Source organism: Periplaneta americana, chromosome 14 (genome assembly GCF_040183065.1).
Source record: "Periplaneta americana isolate PAMFEO1 chromosome 14, P.americana_PAMFEO1_priV1, whole genome shotgun sequence".
NCBI lineage: Eukaryota > Metazoa > Arthropoda > Insecta > Blattodea > Blattidae > Periplaneta > Periplaneta americana.
Window position 1 is genome coordinate 153,849,830 of NC_091130.1, and position 21,314 is coordinate 153,871,143.

Here is a 21,314-nt window from a genome sequence, read left to right on the forward strand (position 1 = left end):
TTCTTGATATTACATTAGACTCAAAGCTTACTTGGGCGGGTCACCTGCAATTGTGTGCAAAAGGTTATCCCTTATGTAAATTAAAAGCTCTTGTATGTAGTAGATATTTGAAACAAACCTATTATGCATTTTTCCATAGTGTATTTCATTTTGGTATTCGTTTGTGGGTAACGGTGCTAAGTTAATACTGTTCTAATCTTGCAGAAAAAAAGCATTACGTATTATTACTAATTTATCTTTTAATGTTCATTGCCGATCTTTATTTCGTAATGCTAATATTCCTACTATAATTAATCAATATATTTATGACTGTTTAGTCTATACCAAGATTAATTTAAATAGTAATGCTTCTCAATCCCAGCTTCACAAGTATTTTACTAGGAATACCATTATATTGTAACACCTACGGTCAGATTGTCAAAGACCAAGAAATGGTTCAATGTTATTTCTTTAGATATGTTTAACATATTGTCTAAGAATACCCACTCAGTTAACTTATTTAGATTTAAAGTTGTTTTAAAAAATGACTTTTAGATAATACTTTTCTGTTCCTTTCTGGCTTAAAATGTGACTAGCATTTACCTGCGATACATCCTTCGTTCATTCTTTGGAAATTTTCTGTATTCTATTAATAATATATGTTTTCATTTTCTTTGCTTTTTGTGTTTAATTTATTTTCAATTAGTTTAGGCTATATGGTCTTTCTGGTAAAATCTCAATGTCTATTTGCATCTCTATCATAAAGCAATTATATCTAGAACTGTATCTTATCTTATTTTTTATGTTATAATATGTTAACTTGTTAAGATTTCGATTTGGGATTAGTTCTGTAGGCAAGAAATCATTTTTATGAATGTTAAATATTATGTTTTATTTAACGACGATCGCAACTCCAGAGGTTATATTAGCGTCGCCGGTGTGCCGGAATTTTGTGCCGCAGGAATTATTTTACATGCCAGTAAATCTACTGACTTGAGCCTGTCGCATTTAAGCACACTTAAATGCCATCGACCTGGCCCGGGATCGAACCCGCAATCTCGGACATAGAAGGCCAGCGCTATACCAACTGTGCTAACCAGGCCGACTCATTTTTATGAGACAAAAGTTTTTAATAATAATAATAATAATAATAATAATAATAATAATAATAATAATAATAATAATAATAATAATAACACATTTGAGCTCATTCACAGAAAAATTAAAATTATATAATTTATAATCAGCTCACTCCCTAAAAAGCCTAAGCTTGTAGCTAACCCGGGAATGTTCTTGGAAACGTAAAAGTGAAATTATATAAATTAAGTACATTAAGGCAATATGCTTAGCATGTATGACCGTGAAACGAGGGGACCCGGGTTCGGGACAAGTTATCTGGTTGAGGTTTTTTTCGGAGTTTTTCCTCAACCCATCAAGAGCAAATGCTGGGTAACTTTTGGCGCTGGACCCTGGATTCATTTCGCTGGCATTATCGCCTTCACCTCATTCAGACGCTAGATAACCTGAGAAGTTGGTAAAGCTTCGTAAAATAACCGATTTAAAAGAAGATAATTACAAATAGGCTAAAACAGTGTACATTACAAAATGAAATAAGATTAATTGCAATATAAAAATGCAGGAAAATATTCTTAAAAATCCATTTTTCTGTTATATAAAAGTTCTAAAAAATAATTTGTACACTTCTTTTTAAACCCAAAATGTTGTTAGATGAGGATAATTCTGCAGTGCTCGGAAAAAGTGACACAAGTCAGTTTCCACAAACCTTTTTTGATAATTTATTGACAACTTACACTGGTTTATGTCGATTTGATTTTTTTCTGTATGAATTATTGTAATGGGAGGAATACTTACGTATTTTTTTCCAAGCGAACAGATGTTCCGTAAGTTGTCAATAAATTATCAAAAAAGGTTTGTGGAAACTGACTTGTGTCACTTTTCCCGAGCACTACAGAATTATTGATAAAAGAATTGTATAGTCTTGGGCCGAAATTAGTGCTATGTCTCTCTCTAGATTCGGTATTACATTCAGGTTCAAATAGTGGGAGAGGAATAGCATATCTTCTTATGGAACAAGTGTGATAATTTGAAGAGTACTTAGTTTTCTTTCTGTGGTAATATGTTAATTACGTATATTTATCATTATTTTTTGTCTAAAACCTTGAAATCTTGATATATGAGATTTCTTGGTTAATCTAACTCCTTATGTAATTAAACAAATTGTAAATTGTTCTCTCAATAAGATAACTCAGGAGAAACAAAACAGATTTTGTGCGAGATCGTGCGTATTTGCTTGGTTTCCGTACAAAACCAATCCGCGGAAAGTCTAAAATTCAACATTCAGTATTCCCAACCTAACACACATAACAATGTCCCTCTTCTTACCGCTTAAGTGACATATTGATTTTACTGCTTTAGGCTTTTACCATATTATTTTTAGAGATGTTCAATATAGTAATAATTATAAATTGGAAACTTACCACTGCAATTTCACCTAAATTTCACTGTTAACTTAATTATTATTTTTAAATATTTGCAAAAATTAAGTAAACTCTACAACTCCACTAAAGTTACTGCATTCGTGATGCAAGTAACATTAAGGAAGCCGTGAAAAAATCAGCAAGATTCCATAGACTGGGAGAAAAAAAAGACAGACGTATTTCACGGCCTGCTGGAGTATAGTACACAGAAAACATTTTAAAGCAACAATGTTGAAGATAGATATTTTTGTTTTCCAAATTTTCCGTCATTGAACAGAAACCAAGATGGAGATTTCATTGCAACTAATTAGAAATTCCTCTTTCAGGTATGTAATAAACGATCTTCGCACAAAATAATGTACGATACACGAGCGGTAAGTTTTCTTTCAATTCTCGGAAATTAAAAAAGCTCAACTACGTTTCGCTTTTACAAACTTTTCCTCGAACATGGAAACTTCAACATACCGCTCTTGTAACGCATATTACTATTTTCTGTTATATAAAAGTTCTAAAAAATAATTTGTACACTTCTTTTTAAACCCAAACTGTTGTTAGGTGAGGATAATTATTGATAAAAGAATTATATATTCTTGGGCCGAAATTAGTGCTATGTCTCTGTCTAGATTCGGTATTACACTCAGGTTCAATTAGTGGAAGAGGAATAGCATATCTGCTTATAGAATAATTGTGAGAATTTGAAGAGTACTTCGTTTTATTTCTGTGGTAATCTGTTACTTAGGCCCTCCGTATATTTATCATTTTTTATGTCTAAAACCTTGAAATCTTGATATATGAGATTTCTTGTTAATTTAATTTCTTATGTAATTAAACAAATTGTAAATTGTTCTCTCAATAAGATAACTCAGGAGAAACAAAACAGATGTTATTATATCTCGCCAATCTATTATTCGAAACTCAATAACTGGCTGGACTAAAGCTAAATAAATAGACCGCATTATACTACATGTGAGAAGGGATCGTAGATGGTAAAGTTTATATATCAATTTAGATATATACTCGCTATACTGTTTCATTTAGCACTCTTTTCATATTGAGAGTGAACAAAACTGACTCCATTTTGTGCTTTTCATTAAAAATTATAATTCAGATAAATCAATCACGGATGAATTGACACATTATAAATAAAAGCAAGTCCACACCTGTGGAGTAACGATCAGCGCGTCTGGCAGCGAAACCAGGTGGCCCGGGTTCGAATCCCGGTCGGGGCAAGTTACCTGGTTGAGGTTTTTTCCGGGGTTTTCCCTCAACCCAATATGAGCAAATGCTGGGTAACTTTCGGTGCTGGACCCCGGACTCATTTCACCGGCATTATCACCTTCATATCATTCAGACGCTAAATAACCTAGATGTTGATACAGCGTCGTAAAATAACCCAATAAAATAAATAAAAATAAAAGCAACGTTTTGAGTTTAAAACAGAGGATAGATTAACGACACTAGAAAACTTTTTTTTGGTGCCAGGGTTGCCAATAAAGTGCTCTTCTGTCAAGGTCTTGAAATGCATCATAATATTGCCTCAGTAATTCCTTCGCTTAACGAGACAGCAATAAATATCGAGAATCACGGCCAAAGAACGTTTTCACTACCAGCTGATGAGCAATACCTTCCAGCACGATTGTGCATGTGGCTGGACTTGGTCAAGTTACAGAAATAACAACGCTCATGAGCCAAATACGCAATCTCTTTTTCACAGTTCTTGAAATAGTTTAAATTTAGAACGCTGTGTAGCTTTTGTTTTCTAAGTTACAAGCAACAAGCGGAAAGTGGGCAATTCGTTATGAGGAAATAGGGCATTCTGCCTCTTCTGCGCTTGCCTCTGGCAGAATTTCAAAGCCGTCGCCGTATCACCTGTCCGGCAATCTATTCATCTACATAATTAATATTTTAACGTCACGAGAAGCCTCCGCGGAAAACAAATAGGGCGGCTGTTCTCGCCATCCGATACTACAAGCTACAAGTAAATTTGTGCATAATGTGATCGCTTGCGGAACATTCTAGAGCAGGCGTTGGGAGCCTTCCCATCTATTGCACGCAGCCAGTCTTGCAAGGCTTCGAGTTAACTTGTTTCTTTACTTGACGTAATTTTCAACATCATCCTTGGTGCAATGCAGTTATTTCTACCTCTACGTGGTAAATTATGGTAAACGTCATAAAAGCGAAATGATCCACAACTTTGGCGTGTTATTGCTGTAAGGGGAGGCATGTGTAAACGATGATCATATTAAAAATTGCGTATACATAGGCATCATGCAATCAGAACTAAATTGACGGATGCCCTTAGAAGATTAAAATACATGAAGAAGTCCTCGGAACTGCCGACAATGGCAGTAACAGATGCATTGACATAATCGCCATTAGTGAATCTCTTCTCAAGATATCATCATTGACCCCACCATCTAGTGTTTATAAATGATTTTGCCCCCCCTAATAAAAGATGTAGGTCATCCCATATTATTTGCAGATGACACAAGTATAGTAATTACAGCCAATAACTCCAACACATTCCAACCTTCAACAGAGGAAATTCTCTTCAAAATATGTGACTGGTTCCCAGTCAGTAAATTGGTATTAAATTGTAACAAAACTAATATAATTCAATTTAAATCCTGTCCAAATTCAACCTCGCAAATTTCTAGCGCAATAATTAACAATAGATCCCGATTAGAAACAACAACAGCCAAATTTCTTGGCTTAAAAATTGATAATGTGTCAAATTGGAAAAATCATATTAAAGAAATCACCCCCAAACTGAATTCACCTTGTTTTGGTATTAGATCTATGCAAAAGATAGTAAATATCAATACCTTAAAAACAATACTGTATACTTTGCATACTCCCACTCGGTAATGAGTTTTGGAATAATATTCTGGGGAAATTCCACAGATAATAACAGTATATTTCTATTACAAAAAAAAGTAATTAGAATAATAGTACGTGCCAAATGTAGGGAATCGTGTAGGACTATTTTCAAAAAACTACAAATAATGCCCATGGCTTGTCAGTATATCTTTTCATTAATAGTCTTCCTCGTATGTAATCGTGAAAACTTTGTAACTAATTCAACAGTTCATAGCATAAATACACGTCAAAAAAAATGACTTTCATACTCCATCGGCAAGTCTATCGTGCTATCAAAAAGGAGTGCGTTATATGGCAGTAAAAATTTTTAATAGCCTCCCTATCGATATAAAAAATGAAACTCAAAACATAAGATTATTTAGGGCCAAATTAAAGAAGTACTTAATTTCTCACGCCTTCTGTAAGTGAATTCATGACATTCAACAACGCTTCATGAAATTGATACTAAAACTTCGTGTTATACTAGTAGACTATATTGTAAATCTCATCTGTATATATTTCATCTAAACTGTGACTATAAATTAAGACTTTATATAACAGTATTAAGTTTTTTGACTTGTTCCATATTCTAGCTGTAAGCAATGTATGAATACCATGGAATGTTAATAAATACAATACAGTACAATCACGGTAAAGTCACAAAATGCGGAATGATCCACAACTTTGGCGTGTTATTGCTGTAAGGGGAAGCATGTGTAAACGATGATCATATTAAAAATTGCGTATACATAGGCACCATGCAATTAGAACTAAATTGGCCGATGTCTATAGAAAATTAAAATACACTGTATATGAAGAAGCCCACGGAACTGCCAACAATGACAGTAACAGATGCATTGACATAATCGCCATTAGTGAATCCCTTCTCAAGGTATCATCATTGACCCCACCATCAGCTTTGAAACATATAAAGGACAGCCTGAAGACGTACACGAAGAGAAACGAACAATCTGTACACGAAGAGAAACGAACAATCTATGTTCCAACCATCCAGTTAACTTGTTATAAAGATATATACTAACTTAACCATATCAATGTCACGGAATTGATGTTTGGAACAATAGGAACGATATCTAACTCCTCGTATCAATTCTGTAAGACCCTAGAGCTGCACAGATATTTTCTAAATGATTTGGCCCTCTTCGTAATTAAAGAGTTAGTAAAACTCTAACGGAACCACCTAGGTATATGAACTTTAATTCAATGGACTGAAAAAAACTGATGCGTCATTTTTTTTTCTTATTGGCCTTCATTGTTGTTTACTTGTTTGTCAATTTTCCTACTCTGTTAACTTCCATTGTTTGTTTGTTTATTTGTTTGCCACTTTTCTTATTCTTTTCTATTTCATTGTCTGTCTGTTTGTTCCTGTTTTTCTTTTGTATGCTTTGTCTAATGAAAACCTCTGATTTGAGGAAGCTTTGGTAAATAAAAAATGTAAATTTATTTCCCTCTATAAAACAATAAAAGGACTTTAAAAAATACACCGTCGTTGTTCCTGTAATAACTCCTATGTTATCGATTTTCAGATTTTTGCTCTATTACATAACTTAAATAGTGATACAGCAAATAATAAAATCCTCTATATATAATTATAGGTCTTTGTTTCGAAAATGTAAGAATTCACGGTCTCCTATGTACGGTTGCCATATGTTCAATAAATGTGTTTTATCTTCCTACTGAAAAATTTTATATTTTGCACATAGGAGTTATTGCAGGAACAACGATGATACATATTTACGAAAACAGGATGAAGATATTAGATCAGAATTATACATAATTGACTAACGAAAAAATTGCCTGGAAAATGTAGGAGGCTAACATATATAGACAGTGGAAGTTCTTATCTAAAGCTACCTATCTAAACATACCATCTCCACTTAATACTGTCAAACTTTTACGATTGTCAATAAGTATGTCAGTATGTGTGTGTTTTTCACTGCAACAACGCTGACCATTGACTGCCAATAGAAACATTTATACAGATAACAGCATAATACAAAGTAACGAGTTTTGAGAAAATCCCTATGAGCGCGTGTAACGTCTATACAGGAATTAGGATAATGGAATTAAAACACATAAATATAATTTGCTGTAATATTCAAGTGTGTCTAATGAACGAAATAATATAAGCTATGAATATACATGTAAAACCTCCAATGATGATGATTTAAACAGTATATACTACAAAGAGGACAAGTAAAAAACTCTCTTTTTTAGTCACAGACAATTGAAGAGTCCAGTGGAAGAATGTTGGATGTCATTTGAAATACATTTTGCAGGAGAAGCAATTGAAAGTTTGAAATGCTTAGCGCTCAAAGCTTAACTGTGATTTTCCGATCATTACTGGACAATGACTATCAGTGTTAATGCCATATAACTCTGTATGTACATTCTATATGTCTTAAGCTATGCATTGACAGTCTTGGTTCATTTTCGACAAGAAAGTGACATCCATCATTCTTGCAGTGGACTCTTCAATTAACAATCAACTGATATACTGTATAATATAAGCACATCAGAATATCCCGTAAATATTGTCATTGTTATTTATCCATCTGTATGTGATTAATGCAAAGCTTCTATTAACTGTCTGTAGTTACGTATGCATTACCTCTGATTGAAGTTCTGAGTGATACGTGTATAATCTTACAACTAAACATTATCATAGGGGCAGATAAAAAAGTTAATTTTTTTCTTCCACCATGTTAATAATGTCAAAACAAGTGCTTATACAATTTTTGGCCACTCGAGCGTAATTACGATGGCTCTCCAGAAAGTAAGTTCCCTGGGGTCGTTTACAGGAAGAAAACACAATTTCATGAAAAGATTTATTGGAACAATATATTTCCCACGGGAATTGAGACATTTGTCATACCGTGGGATAAACAGAGAGGTGCAGACGGCCGTTACACATTTATTCTGATCCCAGGTGGCATATTTCTACAACAAAGGGATACAAAGCTTGATCCCACGATATGACAAATGTCTCAATTCCGGTGAGGAATATGTTGGGAAATAGCCCAACAATTTTGTATCTGATCCAATAAATCTTTCCATTAAATTGTGTTTTCTTTTTGTAAAAGGCCTTAGGGAAACTTTTCTTGCGGCCCTAGTAATTGCGTTCGAGTGGCCAAAATTTGTATAATCACTTGTTTTGACATTATTAACATGGTGGAAGAAAAAAATAATTTCTTTATCTGCCCCCATAAGAATGTTTGCTTGTTAGACAAAAAATAACCAGTTAAGAGAAGTCGCTATAAAAAGCCAGGCAGACAGAGAAAGGGCTAGCTGAAAACTACTTTTAGGTATCAAATATGGACCTACTGAAAACGTGTTTCTCCTGAAAATCTTGAAATCTGTTTTATTTTCAGCATCACAGATCTTCCGCTGTATACTTGTATAACGAGAAATTGAAAGTGCCAGCATTCTATCAAAGGCTATAATTCTGTCGATAGCATGAACTTTTATGTTTATCGACGTGGTATTTTGTATTCTCTCTCTCTTTTTTTTCAATTGGGTGATGTGGCAACCACAATTTAAAGGACTGTCCGTTTAGCGATGGGCCAAAAATAATATAGGCCTAAAACCTTAATGTCATGACATGCAAAAGAAACAAATGAAATACAAAGAAACATTAAAACAAATGAAATACATAGAAACAATAGTTTCATACTCAACGTCCCGACTACAATATTTTTCTCTAAGGTGATAACGGATAAGTTTACAGAAGGTTTGATTCTGAACACCAAAACGATCTTCACACAACTTTTCTTTATACAGTATTTTATTTCTTGATAATTAAGGTTTCCTCCAGGACCGGATTTCCCTTTAAACCCAGGGCAATATGTGCACAAGGGTAAGATGTAACATACAAATAGTAATCTGACAAAATTTTCCGTTTTCTTTTTCTTTCTTCTTTCCTTTTCTTTTTTTTTTTTGTGTGGAATTTGTGTTGAACATAATTTCATTGTTGGAAAAATGTTGTTTTGCTAGTACTGGAACAAATGTAATTGAATTGAATGAGTGGTGACATATCCTAATTGAAAGGAATAAAGGTAACGTGGTAAAACCATGTTTAACTTAATGTCTCTTTGTGACCAATTTTCATTGTCCTTATTCTTGCGGTCTTTTACCAGAATGCGTCACTTCTACACGCCGTTTTGCCCTAAGCGGGATAAGGTACAACTTTATCTTTTGTATTAATATAAAAAATCATCTTATAAGCATTATCGGTATTCTATTATTTGGTCCAGGGCGCATGCGTCCGCTGGAGTCCTCATATCTCGTGTCCAATGTTAACTGAGAGCTTCAGGCACTCACCTTCATGTTAACGACGTCATAGGTTTGTTTGCCGAGCCTAACCAAAGACAGACGATTTTGCTGATTTAATCATTTGTGGCACTTACGAATGTCTGAGTTTCACACTTAGTATTTTAATTTTTTTTTTTAATTTTGTTCGTTTTCAGAAACATTATTTTATCATCTGAACAAGAAAATATTGGATTTAGCTTTATATCCTCAGAAGGATTTTGCTGGCATTGTGGTCAATCGGCCAGAAATTCATTCACGCAATGATCAACATCATAACGATAGGCCTATTGCTCTTCAACTAAAATCCTGTGCGGGCTTAAGTTTCAAGAATAAATTTGTAATGTTCTGTCGTAACAATTATTTCGCCCTTAAAAAATTGAATGAAGTTTAATTGTAATAATAACATGAATGCCATATTTTATTCCTCGTTTTTAATACACGACTATATTCATTTGTTAACAAAACAAAAGAACTATATCCAATGTCAATAACATACATAGCCTACATTGTTTGTCTATGCCTTGAGGATTTAACTCGCTCTGTGATGATGATCTCGTGGATATATAGAAACTAGCGCCTGAAGCTATCATTCAAAATTGAACACGGAGTGTATTACCACAGTCTACTATATACAGTCGCGAAGCTTGAGGTGATTTTTTGCAAATCTCCTGATAAAGCGCTCCAAGCGATTAGCAACTAGAAACAATAGACTGTCCACGGTCGACTTTGGACTGTGTCGTATTTTCATCGAGTGCTAGCTCGTTGCGTATTTCACATTGATGCTTGTGAAATGTTCGTTATTGGTTGTAATGAAAATGTTAATGGCTAAAATACAATAATTGGAATAATAATATTTTACTAGAGACGTAGAAAAATTAAGTTTGTTTTAATGAAATTTATTGATCACGTTTTATTTTCAATTCTGATGGGATTATTATTGCTTAGGCCTACTTTTTTTTTCAAAGGATATGTTTTTAATTATAGCTGTTAATTTTGTTGTTATTTTTATTTGTTACTTTACTAGAGACGTAGAAAAAGTCTGTTACAATAAAATTTATTGATCACGTTTTATTTCCAATTCTGGTGTGATTATTATTGCTTAACCTCAACTACGTAAGCCTACACTACAAGTACCGGTACACGTAAGTTACTCCATTAATTCATATTTCCATTATTATTGTTGTAAAGGGAAATGAAAATTAATATTTATTGGTTTCATAGTTAATTATCGCTATAATCTTGAATGAGTGAAGCGATTATACTAAATTTCAGTTGGTTTTGCACAAACAAAAATAATATTAATCTATTTCTTGCAGGTATCTTCGAGTTTATGGTGGAATTTAATATACTTCATTAAAATAATAAATTATCTTTATGCATTTAATATTTCAATAATGGAAGGAAGGTGTTAATTTTTCCAAAAGAACACAACGAAAGTGTAACATATTTTGTCGTCTACTAGGAGCGAGATCTGCGATGATGAGGCGATAGTAGCGATCCTAGTGGTGGGCAACTACCCATGTTTGCATTTTTACTACATATTGAGCTTCGCGACTGTATATAGTAGACTGTGATACAGTCACGAAACTTAGGATGATTTTTTGCATTTCTCGCGATAGTTGCTAGCCGCTTGAAGCGCTGTGAGTACTAGGAACAATAGACTGTGCCATTGTCATCTTGATCTAATAGAGCTCGTAAGACAAACCATGTGACTCGCTTAACCCGATCACGCAGGGCGGCGTTTCAACCATATAAATTAGTTGGAATGCATAAACAGCAACATGTATTTCTCTAAAATGTAGTGTAATTGCATTAATAACATTTAAAACAATGATTATGAGACATTTCAGAGATAATTCACTTGCGAGTTAAGGTGTCATTATTTTTGGTGTGAAAATTACGTTGTTCGTATGTGTAATACCTGCCTTTATTTCGATTAAATATTGCGAAATTCTTGTACATTCATTTAAGCACGATTCAGTAATTTTCAGTTGCACCGCAAGATATTTAGGTATGTTAAAATTATAGGTTATGTTTACTTCTAGATCATATGATCTAGGGTTTACTGTACCAGTTGCCCCTTTCTGTCTAATTTTAGTTGTCTCCAATGCCCTGCCATTACGTAGTTATGTATGTTATGTCATATGGAAATTATAGGTTATATTTACTATATTTAACTTATATTCCTATATTCGCAATTATATATTATAATTAAGCATAATATCATGTATGATACCCTGCACATTCAATTTGTCTGTATTTTAATACTACAATTGAGTACTGAATTAGGTACCTAAGAGACGAAGTAACACAATCGAAAGTACACTAATTTCATAGGAGTGGTATGGTAAATTTTCTGTCTACAATTAAGGAAGGTAGATGTGCTAAATTAAAATCACAATATAAATTCTTTTCTATTAAACCTCAAAATAGCTTCAATTCTAAACTTAAAATGTTGACGCGAACAGATTATGTTAACATGTAAAATTCTCTTCACATTAAAATAACACAGCTTTGTAATTTATGTCTGCAACATATTATGCAACAAGAAGTAAACGGAACTTATGGATACATTACACTAAATAAAGCTTAGCAATGATACGCAATAAAGTTATAATATAATATTTCACTGAGTTCCATACACTGAAATAGAAAACTCGAACATATGGTACATTACGGTTTGGATCGAAAAGGCATTGACTGTGCCGTATTTCGCATTGTTGTGAAAAGTTGTGTAAACTGTGAAATGTTCGTTATCGGTTGTAATAACTGTAAATGGCTAAAATACAATAATTTGAATAATAATATGGGACAAGGAGACGTTTGTAGCACTATAAATTGTAAGAAAAAGATGTCAGAGTTATCCTTCTTCCGAAAGATACAGGAAGGTGAGTTTATAAAATATAATATATACTTTATGAAAATAATATATAAACTTTATGTATTTCATATTTCAATAATGGAAGGAAGGTGTTATTTTTTTCAAAAGAACACGATATCTAAAGTACAATAATTTTATCGTCTGCTAGGGAGGCGATAGTAGCGATCCTGGTGGTGAGCAACTATCTACTGTATATTTGCATATTTAGTAAGTATTGAGCTTCGTGGCTGTATATATTAGACTGTGGTATTATGTATAGTTAAAGCGTGGACAATATTTAGGGTACGAAATGCATGGCCAGGGGTTAAATCCGGTCCTGATTCTTGTATACAGGCTACAGCAGGACTTGCAGTGACGATGCCCATCTTTTCAGGTCTGAAGCGAGTGGCGTGGCCCCCTCCGCCAGAGCATCCGCAGCGCATCGTCACAGAACAGCCGGTCTACACAAAGGTACAGTGACGCTCAAATTTTTACACGCAAAATAATTACTGCCAAGAGAGCGGTTCTGACAGTTCTCAGTGGTGTTGCAAAGTTGCAGCAGCTAGCGCCATGTACCACTTTTGAAATGTCTACTTCCTATACCTGTTTTTTTTTTTTTTACTAAAGATGGGGCATGATATTAGCGCTGCGATCGGAAAAACAACTCTATAACACATAGCGTGGGATGGCTGTTGCTATGGTAACAACGGCTGAGTTGCCAATATTATAGTTCCCACGTGGTGAGTATAGTTTCTGTCAGATGCATTTCCAATTCACTGTGGGCTAAAGCAAGGAGATGGACTGTCACCTTTACTTTTTAACTTTGCTCTAGAGTATGCCATTAGGAAAGTCCAGGATAACAGAGAGGGTTTGGAATTGAACGGGTTACATCAGCTGCTTGTCTATGCGGATGACGTGAATATGTTAGGAGAAAATCCACAAACGATTAGGGAAAACACGGGGATTTTACTGGAAGCAAGTTGTTGTTGTGTAGTGCCTTGCATCTGGCAATGAAGCCATTAGCAGTCGTGCTTTCCAATACTTTTGAACTGTAGTTTCTTCTGATCTTAATGCTTCACAGGTCTTCAAGTGGTCTTCATTCATTTCTGCTGGATCGTTACACAGGACACATATGGGTGAAGCTGAGATACCTATTCTGTAGAGATGACTTGCTAGACAGTCATGATTTGTCAATAGTCTGAAGGCTGCAACTGCTGTTTTCCTTGGTCTCTGGGGGATTATATCTGGGTTGGAAAGTAGTGTAATCCGTTTTTTGTCTTTAGCATTTGATTCTATTTCTTGTAGGTATGAAGGAGAAAATTTTGTAGTGATCAAGCATTTTATTGAGGAATACGAGAAATTAAATTTAGACTTTTGTTTTTTTGTTGTGCCTTTCTTGGCAAGTGTGTCTGCGGTTTCATTCTCCATGACTCCACAGTGTGCTGGAATCCATTGGAGACGGACAATCTTATTAACTTTTTGGAGTTGTGTTAGCATTTTGTAGCATTCTCTTATTTTTGTTGACTTCTTTGTAGCATTTGAACATATTCCCTGAATTGCAGCTTTAGAATCTGAAAGAATTACTGTCTTGTTATATTTATTTAAGGGAAGATTTAATAATTGTCGGAGAGCCTCTATTTCATCATCATAATTTGTTGTTTCTCTGCCAACAGAATGATAAAAGGAAAAATGTGTACATGTAACTCCAGCTCCAGTAAGGTTTTCTGTGGTGGATCCATCGGTATATATGCGTAGCCATTCTTCTGTAGGGTATCTAGTATTGATCGTTTCCAGTGCTAGAAGTTTTTGTATTTCTTTTGGTGTGTCTGATTTACTTATTTCCTCTGTTAATTCCAAACTGAAGGTAGGTTGCAATAATTCCAATGGATTTTCTCTTATGAGTAAAATTTCTCTGGTGTTAGGAATGTTCAATTTGGATTTAATCTGTGTTACCTTTTCTAGGAAACTACAATGAGTTTTAAGGATTGAAGAAGGGAGGTTCTTTTCTGTCCATTGAGAGTTTGGCAGTCGTAACATTTTCTCATGTTGGAGCAGTGCTTGTTCTTCTATTTTTGTTGTTATTGATGGGGTCTGTGTTAAGGCAAGCATGGCATCAACAGGTGTGGATTTAACTGCTCCAGTGATTAGACGAAGAGCCTGATTTTGTAGTTGTTCAAGTTTATGGATGTTAGCATTTGCTGCTGTTATTAATGCTTCAGAGCAGTACAAGAGGTTTGGTTTAATATACATTTTGTATGTTGTATTAAGGACTCTCCTTGAGCAGCCCCATTTAGCACCAGCTAACCTTTTCAGGATTTGCAGTTTCTTTTCAACCTTTTCTGAGATGTTTGTTATATATTTTTTCCAACTAAGTTTTCTGTCGAAAGCGATGCCCAAGTATTTGGCATCATCAACTGCTTTGAGTGGTTTATCATTATAATTTATGTTAATAGTCATTGGTTTATATTTTAGTGTAAATAATTCATAAGTTGTTTTTTCTACATTAATAGTCATGAGGTTTTTGGAGCTCCATTCATGTACTTTGTTTAGGGCTTTTTCTATTCTGTCTTTAATTAATTTAGGTTGTTTTGGAGAGCCTGGAGTCCAAATGACTACGTTGTCAGCAAATAAAGCAATTTTGGTTTCTGAAGCTTTTATTATTGATGGAAGGTCGTTTATATAAATATTAAAGAGTGTTGTGCTCAGAACAGCACCTTGTGGAAGTCCTCGGTGTGTTTGTTTATATTTGGAAATGTATGTATTATATTTTGTAGCACAAAATCTTTGTGAAATAAATTGGGTTATCCATTTCAGCATGTTACTTTTCACACCTATTGATTGCAACTTCTCAATTAATTTATTTCTCCAGACTGAGTCATATGCTGACTGAAAATTAATGAATACTGCTAAGCTGTCCTCTTGTCTATTGAAAGCTTCCTTGATGTCTTGGCTTAGTAGAAGTACATTTTCACTTGTACTATGATTCTGTCTGAAGCCGGTCTGTGAACTATTAAGTTGTAGTATTCTAGGAACCAGTTAAGTCTAGATGCTACCATTCTTTCCATCACTTTTGCAATAACGCTGGTTTTACATTTCCATTTCGTACAATATTCCCGTCACAAGACATAATCATATACTTTGTCTTCTCAGGATTTACTTCCAAACCTATCTCTTTACTTGCTTCCAGTAAGTCCCATCCGACTGGAAAAAAGCCATATCATCCCGATTTTAAAGAAAAATAAACCTTCAAACAATATTAATAGCTACAGACGTCAGCTGGTAGCGCGCATCAGCTGATCGAGTGGTCGCCCAAATTGGCAACGTAGCGCTGTAATTCCAAGTACGGCCGCTTGACTGTCATGCCCATCTTTCGAAAAATAATGAACACGTATAATCTTGTATCTGCACAGATCCGAACTTTACTACGTTATATATAAATAATCTTTAAATTTGTCGTCAGAAAAATTTAAAATCTCAAAGACAATACAATGCATACTTTTTGTGTGCGTTCTTAGCGAGGTTTAACTGAACACGTGTCCCTGTTTCGTCGTTGGACGTAGTTGAAGTTGAAAATGTTAACACTGGAATTCGGAGAGAAGCTATGCAGGCCGAGTTCTAGAATTTTCATTCCCATCTCTTGAAAGGAAATGTCAGAATAGCTCCTTTGCGACCTAAATATAGTGCTAAATAAAATTAACCTCACTGCATGCTGTCCACAACGTACGTTACAGTAGGCTATATCATTTAAACATCACTTTTTTATTTCGTAGTTTGTATCTAGGGATATGATTATGATTCCCAATATTGTTGCTAATAACGGTTGCTAACTTAGGACTTAAAGGTAATTTACACTATTGGTGATTTCGATCACTTTGGGTTTTATTTGGTAAAAACTTACTTTTTAATACGGAATTTATTTAAATTGCAAATTACATATACCGCGCACACAAAGTTTGAAAGGCTCTGCCCCCAAAATACAAAAATAAAACTTTCAACAAATGTAGCTTCTCGGCAACAAATTAAAAACAATTAAACACAAATACTTCAGTTAATAATAAGTTTTATCCTAGAACAGGACGCATTTCAAACTTAACCTATGCGCATGCCTTGCACGCATGCAGTTGTCTACGTTATTTATTTATTTATTTATTTATTTAATCCACTCAACAATGTAATTACAGAGTAGATAAAATGAAAATAACAGTAGTAATACATATAATAATGGTATTTAAACTTAAACAGTTACAATCCAATACTACTCAACAAAAGATATTAAGCAAATATTACATGTAAATCTCGGTAAACAAAAACAAAAGTATTTACAGTATGAAGAAAACATGAAATGCAAATAACTAGTCACAGATTAGCAACAATAATACAATAACTGCTGACGAACTAAACTTACGTTGTCAGAATTAGGAGTGAGTTCATAATGATAATTGATATGAAATAATTTAAGAAAGAAGACCAAAAATACAACATGCAAACCAGTTAAGACCTATTTATTAGCAAAATACTTATGGAGTGTTTTGAACGCTACTGGTATTTATTTCTCTCAAGAGTGTGGGTCTATCCTGAAAGATGTCAATATTGAATATTGCTCAGTTTATTATAGAAGGAACAGATTCTAAGAAGTGGAGAGTACTTGTAATAACATGTCCTAGCATAGTTTATATTAAATGTTTTACTGGTCCTACAGTTCTCTCTTGGTACATGTATTGCTATCCTGGACAGTAGATGACTATTTACATAACTTGTTAATAAATTATGGAGGCATTTTATATCAATATTATTTCTTCTGTGTTGCAAACTTTCAAAATTAAAGAGAGAGAAAAGAGATGAGTACGAGATACTACTTTCATTATTTTAACACGATATCCTGCAATATTAATATTACACGTTGGTAAATTAACCGCTTTTATTGTGGTTTGTTGTAATAAGTACAGTACCTGCCATTACTATTAACTTCTTTAGTCTTCGATGTTTTCATCGCCATCATTCGCCTACAATAGTCCTGTTCCAGGACGGAACTAGATCGGAGCAGCTGATTGTAGATGCTACACTTCTGAAGCTCTTTTCAACACGAGGCAGCGATACGCGTGCCCCATAATCACGAATCCATTGAAAATATAAGACGCACAAACTACACATTTATCATACTTGAACTTGATTCTAACACAATGTAGGCTAATCCAAACGCCATTTTAACAATGTTAACAATTACTGAAGAAAATGGCATGAGCTACCACCTTATGAATTGCGCGGCAGAAAATCGGGCAGTGTTGCCAACTTCATTTCAAATAAGCCGCGCACCCGTATTTTTTACTTTTATATTTCGGAAAAAAAAAGTGCGAGTTATTCGAAAAAAAAATACGGTATTAATAGTAAAAGTAAAGTAATATAAATAAAATTGTAAGCAGAAATTGAGACAAATAATAGTTGAAATAAGGAGGGGGGGGGAATAGGCCTACGAAAAAATTAAATAATGGACAATTTTAATTTAAATAAAATGAATATTTGCTTCTCTTACTGAAAACATTAATGTTACTTAATTCTGGATTTGTTAATTTAATAATCTGGTGTATAATTTTGGCCCATAGTACAAAGAATGAATCTGCCCAGATTTTGTTGATATAATACATTTCGGTTCAGATAAAAGAGCTAATATACAGTATTACGCCTAGTATTAACAAAATGTTTCTATATTATTTTACGACTTTTATTAAAAAAGTTAGAGCTAAATTGTAGATTTGTTCAATGTTATGAACACAAAATTCTGGAAGAAAAAAGGTCTTCATGAACATATTTTAATTATTATTTTGAGCAAAGACAACTGAATAAGATGTGATTTAGCATCACCACTCCGCGAACACCACCGACATGAGAATATTCACATTTTCAGCTATCAGTAGAGATGGTAGATTTTCGCAATAACGGTAAATGGGAAATGTGCCCAAATGCTGTCAAAATAAATCATTTTATGTTTAAAAGCATGTTAAATGTATTACTACAGTTTTCTAATCCGTCATAAAATGTGAAGTTGAACATAAAATGCAAAATGTATGTGGTTCTGCGAAATACCAGCAAAATTACATTTTATCAGACATTTTCGTATTTTTGTATTTAAAAAAAAGGTTATCTAAAGGCCCTCGCAATATATGGGCTTGTAAAATAATTCGGTAAATCTACCTTACCTAGCGATCAGTAAAGTCATACTACCTGCCGAGCTACAGTTATTTACGTTTGTGAGGAAAAAAGCGAACGGCATGTCTAAACCAATTTATCTCCAACTTCTATACTAGGGGCAGAAGAAATAGGCGGTTATGGCGAACCCCTCATTCACTACTCCGACTCCTATACTCCTCAGAACCTGCTGGGTGTATGGTCATGTCCCAAATAACTTACTCTTTCATTCACATATTTTGCACTACAGGAAAACTTAAAAGAACAAATAAAATAACGTGATTTCTAGTAATTACAAATACCTTAACTTATTGAATATTGTTGTTTTGTTTAGTCAATTGTCCGAACACAGGTCTGAATCTCATAAGTGACAACAATAAGGCATCACTCATGAAGTAACTAAGCCAGGAGATAATGGGTTATGGTGGCCAGTTCCCTTCCCTCTGCCATTGCATACAATAATCAGACTTTAGAGATATCATTTATAATATTTCGCAAGTTGGCCATTTCACAAATGTAATAATTATTATTATGTAATGTAAACCTAATATAGGAGAAATAAAATTTTTAGCATTACACACAAGTATTTTGTTTTTATGCGTTTTCAGAATATTGTAATGAAATAGTAGATAATAAATAATGTTTATACAGTTATCAACTTTGTGAATCATGAGAAAATTAAAAATTAAAGTGCAAAAATTTAATATACATTTTGCCGTGTGTAGAAAATGTAGCCTACGTTATTATAACATGAACGAGTTTCGTAATAGAAAATACTTATGTATTAGAAGCACACTTAAGAATGGCTTAGCTTAACAAAACAAATAACACAAGTACGACTAAAAAATCGTTCTGCAAAATTTCTCTGAATCGATCTTAGAGAAACAACACACCCCTTGGCACTGGCTATCTGCGTTGATGATAGGACACTTTTAATGCCCTTACAATCTCTTTCAAAAAACAGTAAACTTGATAAATAACGCCTCTAGTATGACTTCTGATATCAAGGCTTGACTGAGACAAGATAGCGATTACTTGGATGATTAGTATTTTAAAATACTGATTATTATTACATATATATTTGTGAACAAGCTATAACACAGTAGTATCACAGACGAGCACTTGTCAACAACTAGCATTCGAACGCAGCGATAGGAAGGTCTCTTTGTTCAGGTCATAAACCGCTAGAGAAAGTGTGGAGTGAGTAGTTTCCGCACAAGACCAAAAACCCGCCTATTTCTTCTGCCTTTACTATAGTACGACGTAGTCTATCCTACAATATGTCGCTCTGTCTGTGGACCGTTTAAACCAATCAAAGATGACAATCTCAACGGCTTGAACTGAAAACATGAAGGAAATGATCATTTAAAATAAATAATTCATAAAAATAACTACACAATAGTAGGCCTATATATTTTTGTAAGAAAGTTTGCTCGGAATTAATTAATTTAATATTTTAATTCGTGTGTTCTTGCAATTAAACATTTTGAAACAAAGAATGAAATTAGTTGAAATGCTATTTCTACCCCTCAGGTTGAGGAAATTGTAACTAGTGATGGAGGAAATAATTTAAATACCGATATATTGATATTGCAATATATTGCAAACCTAATTTCGATAATCGACAAATTTTGCAAACACGATTATTGATATATCGCTATTCCGTAAGCAAATTGCATTTTCAGGCGTGCATTTACTGTATTAAAATTAATTTACTTAAATTTTAATTTTCCTTTTCACCATTGAAATTAACATCATAACAGTCAAAAGCATAAATTTAAAATTGTAACAATAAACAATACATTTTCAATACCATTATGCTGTACGTCCTAGCCTAAATCAAAATTATGGTGGAGGTAAGGTGAGCTTAAATGATATAATGGGAAAGAGTTACGTGAATTCTACATGGTTGAGTATTTGATATTGGAACACGATTCAATTATTCCAATTTTATATAGAATTCAATCTAGGACACAGATATAATGCTCTTTTTTTACCTAACAATGTAACCATTTTTAAATGTAAGTAAATAGAGCTTGTAATTATTTTTAAATGTAAGTAAACCGTACTTAGAATGTTACAAGTTTTAACAAACTTCACAGTTGATTTGATACAATCCTTCTATAGTAAGTTCCCATTGCAAGTTATTGTTACACTCCAACATTCCAAACAACAATGGTGATGATTATAGGGATAGAATTTTTATGCACTAAAAATATATAATAAGAAAACAGAATGTCAGTACTAGGTTGTGCATAGAAATCATTGCCGTAAACAAATGTCACATCGATATTAAATCTTTGTTTCTCTTTCCATTTCAGAATATAGAAATAAAAGTTTTGATACCCGTTTTGAGGTCAGACGGTTCCCTTTCAGATGAGATTTGCTTCTGCTTTGGAGAACATTGATAACAATATTTAAACAGTAGTAGAATTATCGGAGTTTTCTAGTGTGGATTTTGTTGTTGACAAAAAAAAATAATAAAAAATAAATAAATAAATAAATAAATAAATTTATGAGAAAACCGATATATTACACGATATATTGAATCAAAATTTCGATACTGATACACGAGTATCTATATATCGAAACGAAAATATCGG

At 33.6% G+C, this 21,314-nt stretch overlaps 1 protein-coding gene across 11 annotated transcripts in view; it reads left to right on the forward strand.

The window, feature by feature from the left end:
* Window positions 1-21,314, forward strand: part of LOC138713875 (putative RNA exonuclease pqe-1) — a 203,417-nt gene that overhangs the window by 172,390 nt on the left and 9,713 nt on the right. For all 11 annotated transcript variants that reach the window (XM_069846353.1, XM_069846354.1, XM_069846355.1 and 8 more), the window contains one exon: window positions 12,923-12,999. In XM_069846353.1, the coding sequence (XP_069702454.1) occupies window positions 12,923-12,999 (77 nt within the window). The remainder of the gene's footprint in view (window positions 1-12,922; window positions 13,000-21,314) is intronic.